Here is a 20,541-nt window from a genome sequence, read left to right as displayed (position 1 = left end):
ATACACATGTAGGTTTTGTTAGATCGTGACAAATTCCCCTCCTTGGGATTGTACTATTTTGCATTAGCAAAGTATGAGAGTGCCTGTTTAATCACAGCCTTTCCAGCAGAGCATATATGATGTCAAAGATAAAGCTGGATACTAAAGTGTGGAGGATAGATTTTAATTAGTAAGATACTATTGTAATAGGGAAAAGAGTCCAGTGTGAACTGACTCAACTTTGATTTATACAAAGATGATTGGGCAGTTTTTAAAGGGAGAATGAGGGAAGTGGGGTGACATGGAGGGTTGAGCAGGGGGTTAGTGGAATCAGAAAAGTGAACATTTACAAAATGTGAGAAGGAAGTTGGTCCCTGTAAACCCATTTGTGTTTGCTAACTGATGTTTATGGAAGTTAGGCTTCTACCCTCTCACAGAGACTGGAGGACAGGGGCCCTATTTTCAGATGTTGGAACAAACACTGCGTTTTTTTGACAGCTTTCAGTTTTTTCAGGCAGGCACTTTAAGGCGGGGCTGAAGTCATCCTAGGGGTGTGGCTTGAGCCATAAGAAACTCTGTTAGGTGTTTCGTTCAGGTATTTTTAGGCTATGGTTAAGAAGATAGCTCAGAGGAGCCTGACAAGAGTTTGATTAAGGAGAGAATCTTTGTCAGTGGTCAACTTTAAGATTGAGATTGGTGAGAATTTGCATCTTATTGTAATTTTAATTTATATTTGTCCTATTACAAGTAAAGTTGAACATGCTTTGCTGTGTTGAAGGGCCATTTTTATATCTCTGTTTATGAAATGTGTTCATATGCATTTTTTCTCATTTTTTTGATAGGATTTTTAGTCTTTTTTCCCCCCAAACTTTTAAGAATTCTATATAAATGTGGGATATCAAGTCTTTATTGTGAATATATGTTGTGAATATTTTACAGAGTTGTCATGTGTCTTTTGACTTCACATATGGTGTTTTTTTGCTATACAAATTGTGTTTTTATTTTTATATAGTAATATCAAATTTTACTTTTATTACTTGTAAATTTTGTGTTATAATTAGTCTTTTTCTATATCAATGTTAGAAATTGATTCATGTTTTCTTCTGGTATAGTTGTTTTTTTGACATTTAAATCTCTTATTTATTTGGAGTTTATTCTTGCATATTCTTGAGGAATATGTCTAATTTTATCTTTTTTCCAGCTAACTATACAGTTTTCCCAATACTATTTGTGAAGAAAAGACTATCTTCATCTAAGTAATGTGAGATGCTGTCTTTATCATAAACCAGATTTTTATATGAGGCCAGATCTTTTTCTGGACTTTTTTCATTGGTATCTCAGTAAATTTATAAATTAAGGAACATTGACATCTTATCATGTTGAGATATCCTAACGAAGAATAAGGGATTTCTTTCTATTTGTTCAAATCTATTTTTATGTCTTTTGGGAGTGTTTCATGGTTTTCTTCATAGTTTTCTATCATTTCTTGTTAAATTCCTAAAAATTCTCTCTTTTGTTTTTATTATAAATGAGGATTTCTCATTCAGTATATCTTCTAAATGGATATTTGTATACAAATGCTATTGGTTTTGGCATGTACATTTTATAACTTGCTACCTTGCTGAATTCTTTTATTGTTTGAATTCATTTTATTATTGGTTTTCTAGGAATTTCCAGGTATATTTTTATGTCATTGGCAGATATAAATAGTTTTATTTCTTCTTTTCCAATTCTTTTGCCTGTTTTCTGTAACCTAATTGTGTTGGCTTGTACTTCTGAATCACTGTTAAATAGCAGCCCATATGCTGTGCATCAAACTGTAGTCACAGAACCATAAAGAAATTATTGAATTAACAAGTGTTCTCATAAATAGCAGTGTAAACAGTTACATGTAGTGGAGATAGTGGGCATCATTGTTTTGTTTGTGACTACAGTGGTTGTGCCTTAGAGTTTTCTCACGTTAAGTAAATATCTTTTCCTTCTTATTTCCTCATATGTTTTGTTAGGAGTGGGTTTTGAAGTTTCTTAAAGCCCACTTTGAGAAAAAAAATTTAAAAAAAATCAACATCTATTGAGATAATAATTTGATTTTTCTCCTTAGGCCTATTAATAGATCAAATTATATTAATGGATTTTGTAAGATTAAGCCATTCTAGCATTCTTGGCATAAACCCCACAGTCTGACTCCAGAGCTTAACTTCTTTATTTTAGTAATTCCTAGTTTAGTTTCAAAGATTTGATATACTTACATGTAAGTTAGTATTTTTATTAATTGCCAAATAAATGTTTTGGTGAATGAGTTTAGAGGGAGAGATCATTATGGGAAGAAAAAGCCTTTTGAAGGAGCAAGGACCACTACTAACTGTGACATCATGATCATCAACCACACCATGGCAATACTTGCCATAGCTTATTTCTACTGGCTGTTATCTTGAGGAGTCTACTTACACCAGTCTTCGCCTTTCAGTATTTTATCAACATAAGTTGTGGTCGATTGATCACAAACTAAAGAAATGCTAGAAAATCCCAGATGATAGAACAATTGCTGCATTATGACAAATAGGAAGCCTGCAAAATAGAATAGAACAAAAAAGCACAATGGCAAATTGTTTTTACAAAGGGAAACAAAATTCATGCATTTCCATTAGGGAGAGGATTTGAGATCGTATATTGTTTCATAGCCTTGTTTATGTTAGAAGTTACTTTAAAATGTTATTGTTCGATATAGAATATCTATTCCAAGGGAAAGAAAGAGGAGAAGGCAGAGATTAAAAAACTTAGAAATTGTCAAAGATGTTTACTTAATTTACACAAATGAAATGACAGAATTGTAAATCCAACCTCCTTTTTGCAGGTTGTGACTAAGGTCCAGGCCATGTAAAGCTGTATTTGCATGTTTAGGATCATGTCTTTCAAAAAATGTATTTGGGGATGTTTACACTTCTACTTATGAGACCAATTGCTAATTCAGTAATTCCTTTATGGTTCCGTGACTACAGTTTAATTCACAGCACATGGGCTGATGTTCTTAATATGTAGGAGAAAGCCATATTGAGGTGGGAATTACTTAAAATTTTTTTTTCTCACCATTGAATTTTCTCTTTACATATGTCAGTTGAAGAAATTTTCTTAGTTATCTCTCATTTTTGAATATATTTGATTAATAACATATTTTGTTGTAACTAAAGTTGTCTCTTTTCATTTTCTTTAGCATGTTACGCCAGACAGCTATATTCCATGCCTTGCAGACCTGTGCAAAGCACTGTGGGAAGTTATGCTCAGCTATTACAGGACTATGGAATGGCACGAAAAGCATGACAATGAGGACACTGCTTCTGCTTCAGGTCGGAAAATATTTTTATTTTATTTAAAAAATTGAACCATAAATATCCCACATTACTGGAGTAAGAAGAAAGGAAAGGGGCAGGAATGCCTTTGGATTTCAAGGATTAAAATGACCATAGGCTCAATATTCAGCAAAGAAAGTGATTCGGCTACTTCAAATGTTCTGTTACCTTTAGAGAGTAACTGGGCCAAAGGACTTCTTAAGCGGCACGTAGTACCAGTTTCCAGAAGTGATGGCTTTAGGACTGAATTTATAAATTTTTGTTGTTAATATTATTAGCTGCAAACTAGGTAAGACATTAGTCTGTCTAAATTTACGTGAAATTAACGCTAGATGGTCAATATTAATCTATTTGGTCAATTTTCAAGTTACAGTAATAAAGCTAGGTTCTAAGAATTAATAATTATATTGATACTTTCCTTCCTGAAAATGATTAGAATTTCATTTTAAAAATCATGTTTTAAAATATTCATCTTTGAATGGAAAATGTAACTTTAAATGACTATGATACAGTCAGCTAAACAATAAAGAATAAGTCTTTGAAAAAATTATTGTATTTATTAGTCATTCTGTTTAAATTGCTTCATTTGTATAGTTATATACCTTAAGTGATTATCCTTCAACAGTAGCTGAGATTGAATATTCAGAATACTTATGAAAATAGTAAGTGATTTCATCAGTGTTTTGTTTAATACAGACAAAATAAATTATACTGCACATTTTTTTGTATTACATGCAATTTATTGTTGCTATTTAATCAAGTTACTTTAGTAACTTCCAATTTCTGAAGTGCTTGGTTTCTGTTGTTGGGTGAGTGGACAACACACCCAAATCTCACTGCCTGATTAAACATTTTGGTGATTTGGAAGGCATAAGTTTAATCTTTTTCTTGACTTATAAGAAGCTCATAAAATTAGAAAAAAAAATAAGAGAAAAATTCCATCAATGGATTTTTATCTATTTAGAAGTATTGTTGGGGAGAGTAAAGGAAGGAAGAGAAGAGGAGAAGGCAGAGAGAAGGGTGGGCGCACAGCCAGGACTCCAGGTCACACTATTTTTATCCCAAACTTAAACTCTTACCCCTGTACTACCCCTGGACCATGGACTCTACAATCTGAGAGACCTGGCTTCAAGTTTTCACTTCCATTTACCAAAGGTGAGAACTTAAAGACCCTGCTTAGTTATTCCACATTTCAGTTTGCTCCTAAAAATGGTCAGTTACAAAGCAGAGCAAAACAAAACAAAACACATCTAACCCTGCAGGGTCGTTGTAAAGCTTGGAGACCATGTAAAGTACTTACATTGCTGGTGGTGAATATCATGAAAGGAAATGGATCAAGAGATAATATAATAATAGCGAAATACCTGGAGACTGTTAAGCCATATTTGTACATTAAGGAGAGACCAAAGGAAAGTTTGGAATAGAATTAACATGTATTTTAGATATAAGAATTTAGGTGACAGTTATCTATATATTCATCATGGTAAAGCTTGCTTTTTGCTTTAGGCCAATAGTTTACATTCACTGAAGTGCTGAGTCAAACTTAAAACTCAATTTGATCCTTATTACTCAATCCTCTTTGCTAAAATTTCTTGACCCTAATCTGTATATTTTATGGATATTCAAGTGCTGAAGCAGTCAGCTGATAGTATCTAGGACTGTAAAAAGTTACTTGTTCACCTGAAATTAATCCTTTCATATTCAGGAATAAAATTGTAGAAATTAGTAAACTGAACATTACTTTTCATGGAACTTCATAAAACTGAAGAGGACTCTAGATTTAATCTGCTATATCTCTTTAGTGATAATATTTGATACTGTTTGGTAACCTGATACATTAACGTTCTAAGGTAAAACTCTAAAGCTATAGTTCAGGTGTACTGCCTTAGGCTGCTGGGTCCATACCATGCATATAATAATAAGGCTTATGTTCTAGGAGTACTCAGAGGCAAAGTAGTCATGTATCTATGTATCTGAGGCCTGGTATTTCCAGGGGCTTTTTACTAGTTATCAGTGGACACCTTCCCAACCTGAGACAAGATGGTAACATACTCACTTAGGTGTTCTGCACAGGTTATTCACCCAAAGCTTCATCTTTTTAATATAAATATATGTCTGTATTTTTCAGTTGTCTTTAGGGGGAGAGTTGTTTGGAGGAAGATCATTGATCTTACCTATTAAACTAGACATTGTTAAATTGTTTATCTGGAGTGGATAAAACTATTATTCAACATGAAAAATATAAAACATGTGCATTATTACTTCACTGCCTGAGCTGTTCATGTAGACTGTCCTCTTAGTATGCATATTACTTGATAATTCAGTTAACTGGTCCTGTAATGCCCTTCTCACAGCCTTTTACATGGTCTTGCAGTAGGCAGTATGCTCATGGAGAACCTGGTCTCTGGGACCACACTGACTCAGGTGGAGTCTCAGCCTCAGTCACATGTGATCTGAGTGGTCTTAGGTATATTTAGCATTTCCTGGTCTAAGTTTATGTTATCTTACCAAATGGGTTTAATTCTAATACCTATTTTTGCCATTGTTTTGAATATATTTCATATATCTTACATAGACTTACAATATATGAGAGGCCAAATAGAAATTATTTGGAAAACACACACACATTGGATTAAATCTAAAAATATATGTTGTCTTTTATTTTCAGAAGGGAGTAACATGATAGGTACTGAAGAAACTAATTTTGATCGTGGCTACATAAAAAAGAAATTAGAACATGGACTTACACGAATATGGCAGGTTTGATTTTTTTAAAATTATTTTTTTCACAGAAGCAATAGAAATGTCATGTCAAAGTTGTTTTAGAAATTCAGTTTTAAATTTTTTATTTGTGTATTCTTTGCAGATTTAATCATATATTTCTGTTTGGAATTAGGCTATCATTTAATTTAATTTCTGTAATGTATTTGGTGACTGTATTTGGATTGTAAGTAGCAGTAAAAAAAAAAAAAAAAAAAGTCTTTTAATTGAAAATCTCAATTGGAAATATTCATATATGCCTTGAGTATATCTTTTGTTTTAGAGGCCTAGCGAATTTCTGCTATCCTAAAGAAATGTATGCTTTTTTAGTGAGATGTTTTGTTTATTTTTATTTTATTTGTATTTTCTGAATTTTTTATTCTGTTAATTTTAAAAAAGGAGTAACTAAGTAGGTGTCATACTTAGGTCAGAATATAGTTTAGAATGAAGAATTTTTTTTTTCTCAGTCAACGATCTTTGTGCCTTGAGGGAATCTTAGATGCTTATTGGCTGAATATATCTGGTTTTAGTCAACATTTGGGCTCCTATGACAAGACATTCCAAACTGAATAGTTTATAAATAACAGAAGTTTATTTCTCAGAATTTTAGAGGCTGGAAGTCAGAGATCAGGGTGCCAGCATGCTTGCTTCCTTGTTCATAGACATTGTCTTGCTCAGTCCTCACATAGAAGAGGGGATGAGGGAACTCTCTGGGGTCCCCTCTATAGAGGGCACTAATAACCATTCATGAGGGCTCTACCCTAATGACTTAATCACCTCACAAAGGCCCCACCTCCTAACATATTATCACCTTGGAGGTTAGAATTTCAGTATAGGAACTTTGGGTACACACAAACATTCAGACCATAGCAGTATCTTAGGTAAGTTTTTCAATTGTTGTAATCAGATAATTTGTTACTTCTTAGATCACAGTGTAATTCCTTTGAAAATAACTTACTCTTTTGAACTTCTTTGAACCTTGGAAGACTGTAGACCCTTTGGCCATGTTATGGTCTTTTAAAATGTGTTTTTGATTTTTCTAATGAAGCTGATCTTTATTTTGACAATCTTTTTTTCTTTATTTCTCTTTATTTATTTTTTCAGACAGGGTCTCACTTTATCACCCAGGCTGGAGTGTGGTGGCAGAGTCATGGCTCAAGGCAGCCTTGACCTCTTGGGCTCAGGTGATTCTTCTGCCTCAGCCCCAAGTAGCTGGGACCACAGATGTGCACCACCATGCCTAATTTTCTTCAATTATTATTTGTGGACATGGGGTCTTGCTATGTTTCCCAGACTGGTCTTGAACTCCTGGGCTCAAGTGATATTTCTGCCTTGGCCATCCAAAGTGCTGGGATGATAGGCATGAGCCACCATGCCCAGCTTGACCATCTTTTTTGTTGTTGTTGACATTTCAACTTTTATTATAGATAAAGGGTATCTGTGAAGGTTTGTTACATGAGTAAACTGCATGACACTGAGGCTTCAGCCATCCAGGCAGTAAGCATAGTACCCAACAGGGGTTCTTCGGCCCACGCCTCCCTCCCTCCCTCCTCCATCTAGTGATCCCTAGTGTCCCTTGTTCTCATTTTTACAGTCATGTGTATTCAATGTTGAGCTCCCACTTGTGAGAACATGTGGTATTTGGTTTTCTGTTCTTACATTATGTCAGGTTGCTTAGGATAATGGCCTCCAGCTCCATCCATGTTCCTACAAAGGACTGAAAGAACAATTTTGTTCTTTTTTATGGCTACACAGTATTCTATGGTATATAGGTACTACATGTTCTTTATCTGATCCACTGTTGATGGGCACTTAGGTTGATTTCATGTCCTTGCTATTGTGCATAATGCTGTAGTGAACATGCAGATGCATGTGTCTTTATGACAGAATGTTATTTTCCTTAGCATATATGCCCACTAGTGGGATTGCTGGGTCAGATGGTACTCGTGGGATTGCTGGGTCAGATGGTAGTTCTATTTTAAGTTTCTTGAGAAATCTCCAAACAGCTTTCCATAGTGGCTGAACTAGTTTACATTCCCACCAACAATATAAAAGCTTTCCCATTTCTCCACAGTCTCACTATATTAGTTGTTTTCACACTGCTATAAAGATACTACCTAAGACTGGGTAATTTATAAAGGAAAGAGGTTTAATTCACTCGCAGTTCCACATGGCTGGGGAGGCCTCAGAAAATTGACAATCATGGCAGAAGCCAAAGGAAAAGCAAGCACTTTCTTTCATGGCAGTAGGAGAGAAAGAACATGCAAGGGAAACTGCCACTTTTTTTTTTTTATTGTACTTTGGGCTCTAGGGCACATGTGCACTTCCTGCATCCTGCAGGATTGTTGCCTAGGTACATACATGCCATGGTGGTTTGCTGTCTCCATCCCAACCATCCCTCCACTGTCACCTACATCAGGCATTTCTCCCAATGTTATCCCTCCCCACCTCCCCCTGCGCTGTCCCTCCCCTCACCTCCCCCCCACCACCTAGCCCTGTGAGTGTTGTTCCCTTCCCTGTGCTCAAGTGTTCTCATTGTTCATCACCCACCTATGAGTGAAAACATGCAGAGTCTGGTTTTCTGTTCTTGTGTCAGTTTGCTGAGAATGATGGTTTCTAGATTCATCCGTGTCTCTACAAAGGACATGAACTTGTTGTTTTTTATGGCTGCATAGTATTCCACAGTGTAGATGTGCCACATTTTCTTTGTCCAGTATATCATTGATGGGCATTTGGGTTGGTTCCAGGTCTTTGCTATTGTAAACAGTGCCACAAGAAATATATGTGTGCATGTGTCTTTATATATAGGATTTGTTTTGAAAAAAATTTTATAGGAAAATGTATTTTGGAAACATACATTTCTTCATGAATCAGTTAATATTTATAATTTAGTGTTCTTCTAATTTTTAATAATGTATTGGATATGCTATTTTATTTCATACTTTAGTATTTAAAATTTTTGTGGTGGTTGTAAGAGGTTTGACATATATTTTGTCATATGACTCAAACTCATATAACCATATTAAACATTAAAATTAAATACATATTTAATTTATCATTAATTGTGGATTTAGGCTGACTTTTTTCTGAATATTATGTGTAAAAGAAAGGAAAATCTTATAGTTATTGAATATACAGCTAGGGTCAGATGTAGTTTGTTTTTGACTTAGTCTCCCAATAGGCCTTAATTGTACAACCTATGATAGAATTTCTAGTAATTCAGTATACTTTGAAATACTGACTTGGCACTTTATATAGTTAGTTTCCATTCAGTTTGGCAACCTGATGGCATTCCTGGTATAGGAAAATCTGTTTAACATAAAGTTTAGTAAAGCTGTTCTTATTTAAGCATTTGGACAGTTTAATGGAAGTCATCATATTTTTAAGTATAGATTCTTGTGTTTTAGGTTTCGAGCTTTAGAGCAAGCTTGTCCAACCCATGACCCATGGGCCACATGCAGCCCAGGACAGCTTTGAATGTGGTCCAACACAAATTTGTAAACTTTCTTAAAACATTGTGAGATTTTTCTTGTGATTTTAAAATTTATTATTATTTTTAGCTCATCAGCAATTATTAGTGTTAGCATATTTTATGTGTGGCCCAGGGCAATTCTTCTTCCATTGTGGCCTAGAGAAACCAAAAGATCGGACACGCCTGCTTTAGAGTATCTTAATTTCCACCACTCCTCAGTCTCTTTTACTCTTCAGTCCCTTTTACGTTACCAGTCCCGATTCTCAACTATGTCTAGAATAGACTTTGCATACTTTAGGAACTCACTGAATAGTTATTAAATTGAAATTGCAAGGCTCACTGCAGTAAAGAAAGCAAAAGCCCTGGAAAACAAAAGTTCTTTTGGTAACACATTTAGCAGGCAGAAGCTGACCTGAATTGAATTCATTTGGCAGCAGAACCTAGCCAGTATTATCATTAGGCTGTTGATAGTTTTTACTTAGCCCATTAAGGTGAACATTGATACATTGCAGGAATATTGTGTTTGATTTTAGAATGTTGGCCCAGACCCCAATGGGGATGTTATGTATATGTAATATGTATACATTTTGAACATCTGAAATCCTGAATTCCAAAGCATGGTTGGCTAAGGATGGATTCATATAAAGCAATACAAAAAGTAAGAGTTGGAATAAAGGCAGAAAATTTACCTGTAATCAAAGGGGAGTTTTTTCCTTCCAAGGTTTATTCCTATGCCACAGAGGAGTCAGTGCTTTGATATGTATATACTAATTATAAATTTTTGTAGCAGACTGTTTATAGGTATATAACCTGTACTGTTATACTGCTTATTCTTGAAACTTGAATTGATTTAATGATTTCTACATTTGGTTAGTATGTAGAAAGTTGCAAGAGACCATCTCTCCTACTCTTACCTCAGGACTAATCAAGATACATATAAAGTGATGCTTTTACATACATAAAAAAAATTATTAGAGATGAAGAGGCAAGGAAACCCAAATGAACTAAATCAAGGAAGTGCTGATCCCTTCCTAGGAGAGAAGAGACCCACAGCCACTTTTTTTTTAGTTGTATTTGGGCTCTGGGGTCCATGTGCACATCCTGCAGGATTGCTGCATAGATAAATATATGCCATGGTGGTTTCCTGTCTCCATCCCTGCGCCCCCGCCCCATTGCCTACATCAGGCATTTCTACCAGTGTTATCCCTCCACATCCTCCCTGCCCGGCTTTGCTGTTCCTCCCTCCCCTCCCTTCCCCTCCCCTCCCCCACCCACCTAGCGTTGTGAGTGTTGTTCCCTTCCCTGTGCCCAAGTGTTCTCATTGTTCATCACCTGCTTATGAGTGAAAACGTGGTATTTGGTTTTCTGTTCTTGTGTCAGTTTGCTGAGAAAGATGGTTTCCAGATTCATCCATGTCCCTACAAAGGACATGAACTCGTCATTTTTTATGGCTGCATAGTATCCCATGGTGTAGATGTGCCACATTTTTTTTGTCCAGTCTATCATCGATGGGCATTTGGGTTGGTTCCAGGTCTTTGCTATTGTAAACAGTGCCACAATGAACATATGTGTGCATGTGTCTTTATAATAGAACAATTTATAATCCTTTGGGTATATACCCAGTAATGGGATTGTTGGGTCAGATGGAATTTCTATTTCTAGGTCCTTGAGGAATCATCACACTGTCTTCCACAATGGTTGAACTAATTTACATTCCCACCAACAGTGTAAAAGTGTTCCTGTTTCTCCACATGCTCTCCAGCATCTGTTGTCTCCAGATTTTTTAATGATTGCCATTCTAACTGGCGTGAGATGGTATCTCAATGTGGTTTTGATTTGCATTTCTCTGATGACCAGTGATGATGAGCATTTTTTCATATGTTTGTTGGCCTCATGTATGTCTTCTTTTGTAAAGTATCTGTTCATATCCTTTGCCCACTTTTGAATAGGTTTGTTTGTTTGTTTATTGTAAATCTGCTTTAGTTCTTTGTAGATTCTGGATATTAGCCCTTTGTCTGATGGGTAGATTGCAAAAATTTTTTCCCATTCTGTTGGTTGCCGGTTTACTCTAATGATTGTTTCTTTTGCTGTGCAGAAACTCTTAAGTTTAATTAGATCCCATTTGTCTATTTAGCATTTGTTGCCATTGCTTTTGGTATTTTAGTCATGAAGTCCTTGCCTATGCCTATGTCCTGAATGGTGTTGCCCGGGTTTTCTTCTAGGGTTTGCATATGTTGAGCCAGCCTTGCATCCCTGGGATGAAGCCTACTTGATGGTGGTGGATAAGCTTTGTGATGTGCTATTGGATTTGGTTTGCCAGTATTTTATTGAAGATTTTTGTATCAATATTCATCATGGCTATTGGCCTGTAGTTTTCTTTTTTAGTTGTGTCTCTGCCAGATTTTGGTATCAGGATGATGTTGGTCTCATAAGAAGCGTTAGGGAGGGAATCTCTTTTTATATTGTTTGGAATAGTTTCAACAGGAATGGTACCAGCTCCTCTTTATATATCTGGTAGAATTTGGCTGCGAACCCATCTGGACCTGGACTTTTTTTGACTGGTAGGCCATTAATTGCTTCCTCAACTTCAGACCTTGTTATTGGACTATTCAGGGTTTCAACTTCTTCTTGGGTTAGTCTTCTTCCAGATATACTTGTTTATGTGCATAGAGTTGTTTGTTGTAATCTCTGATGGTAGTTTCTATTTCCAAGGAATTGATGGTGATCTCCCCTTTATCATTTTTTATTACATCTATTCAATGCTTCTCTTTTTTCTTTTTTATTAGTCTAGCTAGCAGTCTACTTTGTTGATCTTTTCAAAAAAACAGCTCCTGGATTTATTGATTTTTTTGAAGGGTTTTTCATGTCTCTATCTCCTTCAGTTCTGCTCTGATCTTAGTTATTTCTTGTCTTCTGCTTGCTTTTGAGTTTTTTTGATCTTGTTCCTCTAGCTCTTTCAATTTTGATGATAGGGTGTAGATTTTAGATCTTTCCTTGTTTCTCATGTGGGCATTTATTACTAGAAATTTCCCTGTAGAGCTGCTTTAAATGTGTCGCATAGGATCTGGTACGTTGTGTCTTCATTCTCTTTGGTTTTGAAGAACATTTTTATTTCTGCCTTCATTTCATTGTTTATCCATTAGTCATTCAGGAGCAAGTTGTTCAGTTTCCATGTGATTGTACGGTTTTGAGTGCTTTTCTTAATCCTGCGTTCTGATTTGATTGCACTGTGGTCTGAGAAACTGTGTTATGATTTCCGTTCTTTTGCATTTGCTAAGTAGTGATTTACTTCCAATTGTGTGGCCAATTTTGGAGTAAGTGCAATGTGGTGCTGAGAAGAATGTATATTCTGTGGATTTGGGGTGGAGTGTCCTGTAAATGTCTATTAGGTCTGCTTGGTCCAAATCTTTGTTCAACTCCTGGATATCCTTGTTGACTTTCTAATATTGTCAGTGGAGTGTTAAAGTATCCCACTATTATTGTGTGGGAGTCTAAGTCTCTTAGTAGGTCATTAAGAACTTGCTTTATATATCTGGGTACTCCTGCATTGGGTGCATATATATTTAGGCTAGTTAGCTCTTCTTGTTGCATTGATCCTTTTACCATTATGTATTGCCCTTCTTTGTCTCTTGATCTTTGTTGGTTTAAAGTCCGTTTTATCAGAGACTAGGATTGCTACCCCTGCTTTGTTTTGCTGTCCATTTGCTTGGTAAATCTTCTTCCATCCCTTTATTTTGAGTCTGTGTGAGTCTTTGGATGTGAGATGGGTCTCCTGAATACAGCACACTGATGGGTCTTGAATTTTTATCAAGTTTGCCAGTATGTGTCTTTTGATTGGGGCATTTAGGCTATTTACATTCAACGTTCATATTGTTATGTTTGAATTTGATCCTGCCATTTTGTTACTGGCTGGTTGTTTTGCCCATTAGTTGACAATGTTTCTTCATTGTGTCATTGTTCTTTACCATTTGGTACATTTTTGCAGTGGTTGATACTGGTTGTTCCATTCTCTGTTTAGTACTTACTTCCTTGAGTAGCTCTTGTAAGGCAGGTCTTGTAGCGACGAAATCTCTCAGCAATTGCTTGTCCTTAAAGGATTTTATTTCTCCTTCACTTATGAAGCTTAGTTTGGCTGGATATGAAATTCTGGGTTGAAAGTTCTTTTCTTTAAGGATGTTGAATATTGGCCCCCACTCCCTTCTAGCTTGTAGGGTTTCTGCCGAGAGATCCTCTGTGAGTTTGATTGTCTTTCCTTTGTGGGTGACTTGACCTTTCTCTCTGTCTGCCCTTAGGATTTTTTCCTTCATTTCAACCCTGGTGAATCTGACAATTATGTCCCTTGGGGTTGCTCTTCTTGAGGAATATCTTTGTGGTGTTCTTTTTCCTGGATTTGAATGTTGGCCTGCCTTGTTAGATTGGGAAAGTTCTCTTGGATAATATCTTGAAGAGTGTTTTCCAACTTCGATTCATTCTCCCTATCACATTCAAGTATGTTTATCAAGCATAGATTAGGTCTTTTCACATAATCCCATAGTTCTTGGAGGCTTTGTTTATTTTTTTCACTTTTTTCTCTAATCTTGCCTTCTCGTTTTATTTCATTGATTTGATCTTCTGTCTCTGATATCCTTTCTTCTGCTTGATTGATTCGGCTGTTGAAACTTGTGTATGCCTCACGAAGTTCTCGTGCTGTGTTTTTCAGCTCCATCCAGTCATTTATGTTCTTCTCTAAGCTGGTTATTCTAGTTAGCATTTCGTCTAACCTTTTTTCAAGGTTCTTAGTTTCTTTGCATGGGTTAGAACATGGTCTTTTAGCTCTGAGAAGTTTGTTATTACCCACCTTCTGAAGCCTACTTCTGTCAATTTGTCAAATTCATTCTTTTTTCTGTTCCCTTGATGGTGAGGAGTTGTGATCCCTGGGAGGAGAAGAGGTGTTCTGTTCTTTGATGGTTTCATCCTTTTTGCGTTGTTTTTTTCCCATCTTCATGGATTTATCTCCCTTTGATCTTTGAAGTTGATTTCAGGAGCAGTCTCTGAGTGGACATTTTTTCTGTTGAGGTTGGAGCTATATCTTTTTTTGGCCTGTAGAGGGCGTTGCTGTGTTCTCTCGAGTTGGGTCAGGTTGTGGGTGGGTGGTCCTTGGAATTTGTTTGCAGGTGAGATTGGCCCCGCCTTCCCAATGGCGTCTCTCCCAGAGCTCCGTCTTCCTAGTTGGGGTCAAACTGGTGTATTTGCTGCCAAGCTCTCTAGCGAGGGCTTCAGTTTGAATTTTGTGGAGGTGGGGTCTGCCAGGCCTTATGGTCTGTTTCCCAGCTTTGAACTCTGCCTCCTCTGTAGGACGGTCCATCCCGCTGGCGTTGGTCCAAACTTCCACCCAATGACAACTTGCCTCGCCAGGAGGGAGCCGCTGCTCAGATTTGCATGACTACCCATGGCGCCCCTCAGTCTGGCAGGGCTCTCGTGGACCATGGGTTGCAGGAAGGATGAGGTAAGCACAGGATCTGAATCACAGCACTGAGTGGGTGAAGTCCTCCCAGACCCTCCGAGCTGGCTGCACGTTTCAGGTGGGGACGCCTTGCCCCCCGCCTTTTGATTTTCTCCCCTGGGCGGCTCTCGCCCTGCGGCTTCTTCCCTGGGCTATTTTCAGTGCTCTATCAGCCCCACCGAAAGGAACCCGGCACCTCGTTTGGAATCGTGAAGTCCTCTAGCCCTCCGCGTCTCATTCGCTGGGAGCTGCATTCCAGTGTCGCCTTCTCATGGCCACTTGGCACCCCCTCCACAGCCACTTTTATTACGGTAGAGTGTTGGGAAGAGAAAGAATCACTATAGGTGGAGGCAAGGAGAAGCCAGCTGAAGAATTTAACAAGCTTTTAACATGTATAAGGACTGGAATGATGGATTAGAATCCTGAGGATCTCCAGGCATAAAGTGAGTCTGAACCTACACATCAGGTCGTTTCTATAGTCTTGCATAGAGTGCTGGGGAGTAGTTTGTTGAAGGCTGGACACAGGGCAGAGCCAGGAGGGATTCACTCTGAGATGTGCATTGTCTTTTACAGGTGCGAAGGTGAAAGCTGGGTCAGGGTAGGAGAGAAATCCCTCTGAGACATCCTGGAACTTTACCAAGTGACGGCAGTGGCCCTCTGAAGGTTGAAGGCAGGGCAACAGGGTAGAGAGAGATCTCCCAAAGCACAGGAAGCTGAGAGTGGGACAGGACAGCGAAGAGTACTCCCAGTGACCTAGAAAGCTAAATCAGATGTCTCCTGTAGTTTGTCAAGCTGCTGGCTAGGCTGTAAGGTATAAACACATCTCTGGAGTCTCTGTTGCTTGGATATCAAAGCCTGCTGTAAGGAAATGTCTGATCTACCCTCAAAACATTTGAAGATAATGGTGAACTGAATCTAACTAAAGCTGCAAAAAGCCCAGCTCTATTTCAGCTGCAGATCAGATTGACTCAGCTCTCTTCTCTACCAGCCTGACAGAAGACGATCTGTAGTACTCTTTTTAAGGTGGGGAGGGGAGAGTCAACATTTATTTGTATTAACTGTTTACATTGAGTTTTGGTATAAGTTGAAAAATATGAGGTATGTGAAGATCAAGAAAATGTGTCCAATTGTCAAGATAAGTAATTAGTTATAACATGACCAGAGATGGTCTCGTTGTAGAAACTACTAGACAAGGACTTTAAAATAACTATATTAAAGCAGTGGTTTGTGAACTTTAGCATGCATCAGAATCACCTGGTAGACATGTTACTAATAAAATGTAGATTGCTGGTCCTGACTCCCAGAGCTTTTGGCTTGGTAGATCTGGGCTGGAGCTTTCTGTTAAGTTTCCAAATGATGATGTTGCTGCCAGACATTTTCAAACAGGCAAATGTTGAGAAAAGTGTTTGTCTCCAGCAGACCTGAAATGTTAATGTTTTTAGGTTGAAGGAACTGGTAACAGGTGGAAGCCTGGATTTGTATGAAGAAGTGAAAGCACCAAAAAGGGCAGATAAGATCTTTTTGTTTGTTTGCTTGAAACATACAGAAAAATTGTAAGAACATTCTAAAGAATGCCCATATATAACTTTGACCAAGAGACCCATTTGTGTTTCTCTCTTCTCAGAAATGTCTTTTGCATTTATAGCCGAAGGACCCAATCTGTGGTCACATGTTAGATTTAGTTGTCATGCCTCTTCCATGTTTAGTTTAGAAGGCTTTCTCAGCCCTTATTTGACTTTTATGACCTTGACATTTATGGAGATTACAGGAAAGTTATTTGGCAGAATGTCCCTTCCTTTGAGTTTTTGTGTGTGTGTGTGTGTGTGTGTGTGCTCTTACAATTAGTTTCAGGTCAAAATTTTTGAAAAACATATCATACAAGTAAGGCCCATCCAGTAGTACCTGTTTCCAGTTCGTCTCATCACTAGTGATGTTAACTTGAGAAAGATGCCTCCACTGTAAAGTTATCCTTTTGCTTTTTGTGATGAGAAATTATTTGGGGGAAGATGCACTCCCATAAATATCCCCTTTCTTATCCAACATTCACTCATTAGCTTTAGCTTCTGTTTAGCCAACGTTTCTTACTTGATTTATTGTTTTGCTCTGATGGTTGCCAGTAAGTTACCATATTTTCTAATTCAAATTCTCATTTCTTAACATTTATTGGCATCCTACTGTCATTCACTGGTTTTAACATTTATTTATTTTTCTTGCTTGGATTATTCTTTATTTTTATAATTGTCAGATTATGATTTTTCTAACTTCAGCATTTACTAGTTGGTACCATAATCTAGGAAACTCTTCGTTGAAGTAACATATAACATATATGAGTATATGCACACACACATACATAACACATGCACACACACATGCATAATCCATTATATAGTCTGTTACTAATCATTTATTTTATAGGCATATTGCCCCAAATTGATTAGTTAGAGCACTCTTCAAGCTAGCTTTTGTATCTCGCTGACATTTTTTCATCATTCTTTGAGGATTTTCTTACTTCCTCACAGAAATTATTCCAGACTCATTTAGTACCTTTTTGCCTGAGCCCTGGTTCTTTTTACCAGTAGAAACCAGGATCTGGCTTTAGTTAGCTGTCATTGCTATTGGGGTGTCACTGGTTTCAGGCACTTTCAGTGGATAGACTAGGAAATATGTGCACACATATGTACATACCCCATTACATCTATATTTATTTTTATTTCTCTCTGTGTATTTAAACTGTAAGTTCACATAGATAATATCCAATTTCAGTCCACTGTTGTAGGGCTCATTCTACCTTTTCCATATTTGTAATTTCCTTTCCATCAGCAAGAAGCATGGCTTCTATTGTCCTCAATATATTTACCTCTTTGCTCAACCTTGTATGTAACCAGTTTCCTGACCCTTCCTCAGTTGCCTTCCTTCTGGCTTTGATGGGTTGCTCCCCAAAACTCACCTCTTTCTGGGCTTTGATCCCCATTGGGATAAATAAGACACAACAGTATAATCATGGTGAGGAAATTAACGGTGGTAGAATAACAGCAGAATATCCATTCTGACTCTGGATAGTTTGTATTTAGTTTGGTTAGGTCAGAAGCAAAACACTATTGACCTGAGACATCATAATCTGTATTTAATCCAGTGACATCATTCAGAATGAAAGAAGAATTTATGATCATTTTATTATCAGTAACAGTACAGTTTACCGAGGAGCAATGTTAACTCTGTGGGTAGGATTCTTAATTTGGATGCTTTTAAATAGACTTGATTAAATGGACTTTGCTGTTCGATTATAAGTACTGTAAGGGCATGCTACCAACTTTTTAAATTCTTTCTGGAGCATTTGAAAAATAACCAGGTATTTCCTCTTTGTTAATACACATGAAATTATGTATATTAAGTCGAATTTGTTAATTGTATTATTCTAATCTATATCCTTACTTGTTTTATGTTTTCTTGATCGGTGCACTCTCCTGAAGGAGAAGTTTTAATCTTCCAGAAGGATCGTAGTTTTGTCACGTTTTTCTTTCATTTCTAACTGCTTTTGCTTTTTGTATTTGGATGCTATATTGATTGATTAGAAAATACTAATAACCAGATTTTTTAATGGAGAGGATGTGGAGAAATAGGAACACTTTTACACTGTTGATGGGAGTGTAAATTAGTTCAACCATTGTGGAAGACAGTGTGGTGATTCCTCAAGGACCTAGAAATAGAAATTCCATCTGACCCAACAATCCCATTACTGGGTATATATCCAAAGGATTATAAATCGTTCTACTATAAGGACACATGCACACGAATGTTCATTGCAGCACAGTTTACTATAGCAAAGACCTGGAATCAACCCAAATGCCCATCGATGATAGACTGGACAGGGAAAATGTGGCACATATACACCGTGGAATATTATGCAGCCATCAAAAATGATGAGTTTGCGTCCTTTGTAGGGACATGGATGAACCTGGAAACCATCATTCTCAGCAAACTGACACAAGAACACAAAATCAAACACTGCATGTTCTCACTCATAGGTGGATGTTGAACAATGAGAACACATGGACACAGGGAGGGGAGCACTACACACTGGGGTCTGTTGGGGGGAAATAGGGGAGGGACAGCGGGGAGTGGGGAGTTGGGGAGAGACAGCATGGGGAGAAATGCCAGATATAGGTGAAGGGGAGGAAGGCAGCAAATCACACTGCCACGTATGCACCTATGCAACAATCTTGCATGTTCTTCACATGTATACCAAAACCTAAACTGCAATAAAAAAAAAATACTAATAACCACTTTCTGTTCTCCACTTAATTTCCTACATCAGTTAAAACAATATTTATTTTATCGTAAGGCATTTTGCTTTGAAGTCATTTGCTTGATATTATTATTTGCATTCCTGTATTTATTTTGTTCATACCTGCCTGGTAATTCTTTGACCATCCCTTCATTTTAAATGTTTTTAGATTACATTTTAGTTGTGTCTCCTGCAATGTAAAAGCTTGTTCCTTTTTTTTTTTTTGAGAGAGGCACATTATATTTTAATTAGATAAGCTAAACACTTAAAAATTGGTTAATTATTGTAGTTTGTTTTGTGAATTAATTGCTCTTATTTTTTGTTCATTTCTTTCATAGATTCTAAATGACTTATATGATAATTAGTAATCATTTGTTGTTTCATTTTCACTTATTTTTAATATGCAGATGATTCACATTTTTATGAGATTAGACTATTGATCTTTATCCTTTTGTGAATTCTTTTTTCTATATTTATTCTTAATATATTCTTTCCCAAGTAAAGCTCAGATAAATATTTATCTGGTAATTTTAAATACTCATGTAAACTTTAGATTGTTATCTCTAATACCTAGAGTACTGCCTAGAACACTTAAAAGAGACCCAGAAAATATTTTGGCTTTATTAAATTAATTGCTAATATCTAACTTTTAATCTTTTGAAAATATACAAAAACGCTTATTTAATACGTTTTACATTTCTTTTGATATATAATATAAAGAGAGGATTTCCACCCCTTCCCTCCACCCAGTCTAGTCAGGTTTTTCTTTTCTTCATTTTCTGGATATTCTTTCTCCTCCTCTTCATGTATAATGTCTCTTTGTTGCAAGGTGCAGTGAAAACAAGAAACTTTGAGAGAAGATAGACCTGGAATCAAGGCTTAGTTTTGTTATTCACTGAGCATGTGAACTTTGATAATTACCTGACTCCTTAGGAGTTCACATGCTCAGTGAACGACAAAACTAAGCCTTGATTCCAGGTCTGTCTTCCCTCAAAGTTTCTTCTAGGGGGATAATAAATGCCTGCTCAACCAGGCTGTTGTAAGATTAAAGATAACATGTAATTTGTAAAGTTCTTGGCATAATACTTGACACAAAGTGAATATTCAGAAAACAGTTTTTACGAGGGTTTATTAGACCATTATTTATTTATTTTCATATGTATGCACACACTGTTTTTAGTCTATTGATTTCTCTATATTGTTATATTGCTGGCAT

General features: G+C 36.8%; 1 protein-coding gene across 2 annotated transcripts in view; it reads left to right on the top strand.

Annotated features, from left to right (window-relative positions):
* VPS50 (VPS50 subunit of EARP/GARPII complex) overlaps window positions 1–20,541 on the top strand; it is a 130,394-nt gene that overhangs the window by 57,520 nt on the left and 52,333 nt on the right. The window contains exons 13-14 of one of the 2 annotated variants that reach the window (XM_021674207.2): window positions 3,191–3,323; window positions 5,995–6,086. In XM_021674207.2, coding sequence (XP_021529882.2) covers window positions 3,191–3,323; window positions 5,995–6,086 — 225 coding nt within the window. The remainder of the gene's footprint in view (window positions 1–3,190; window positions 3,324–5,994; window positions 6,087–20,541) is intronic. The other variant, XM_021674208.2, reaches the window with a different exon arrangement.

Source organism: Aotus nancymaae, unplaced genomic scaffold (assembly GCF_030222135.1).
Source record: "Aotus nancymaae isolate 86718 unplaced genomic scaffold, 86718_ANA_hifiasm-v0.15.2.pri h1tg000025l, whole genome shotgun sequence".
In the NCBI taxonomy this organism is placed as follows: Eukaryota; Metazoa; Chordata; class Mammalia; order Primates; family Aotidae; genus Aotus; species Aotus nancymaae.
Note: the sequence above shows the minus strand (reverse complement) of the source record. Positions and strands in the feature narration are given on the sequence as shown.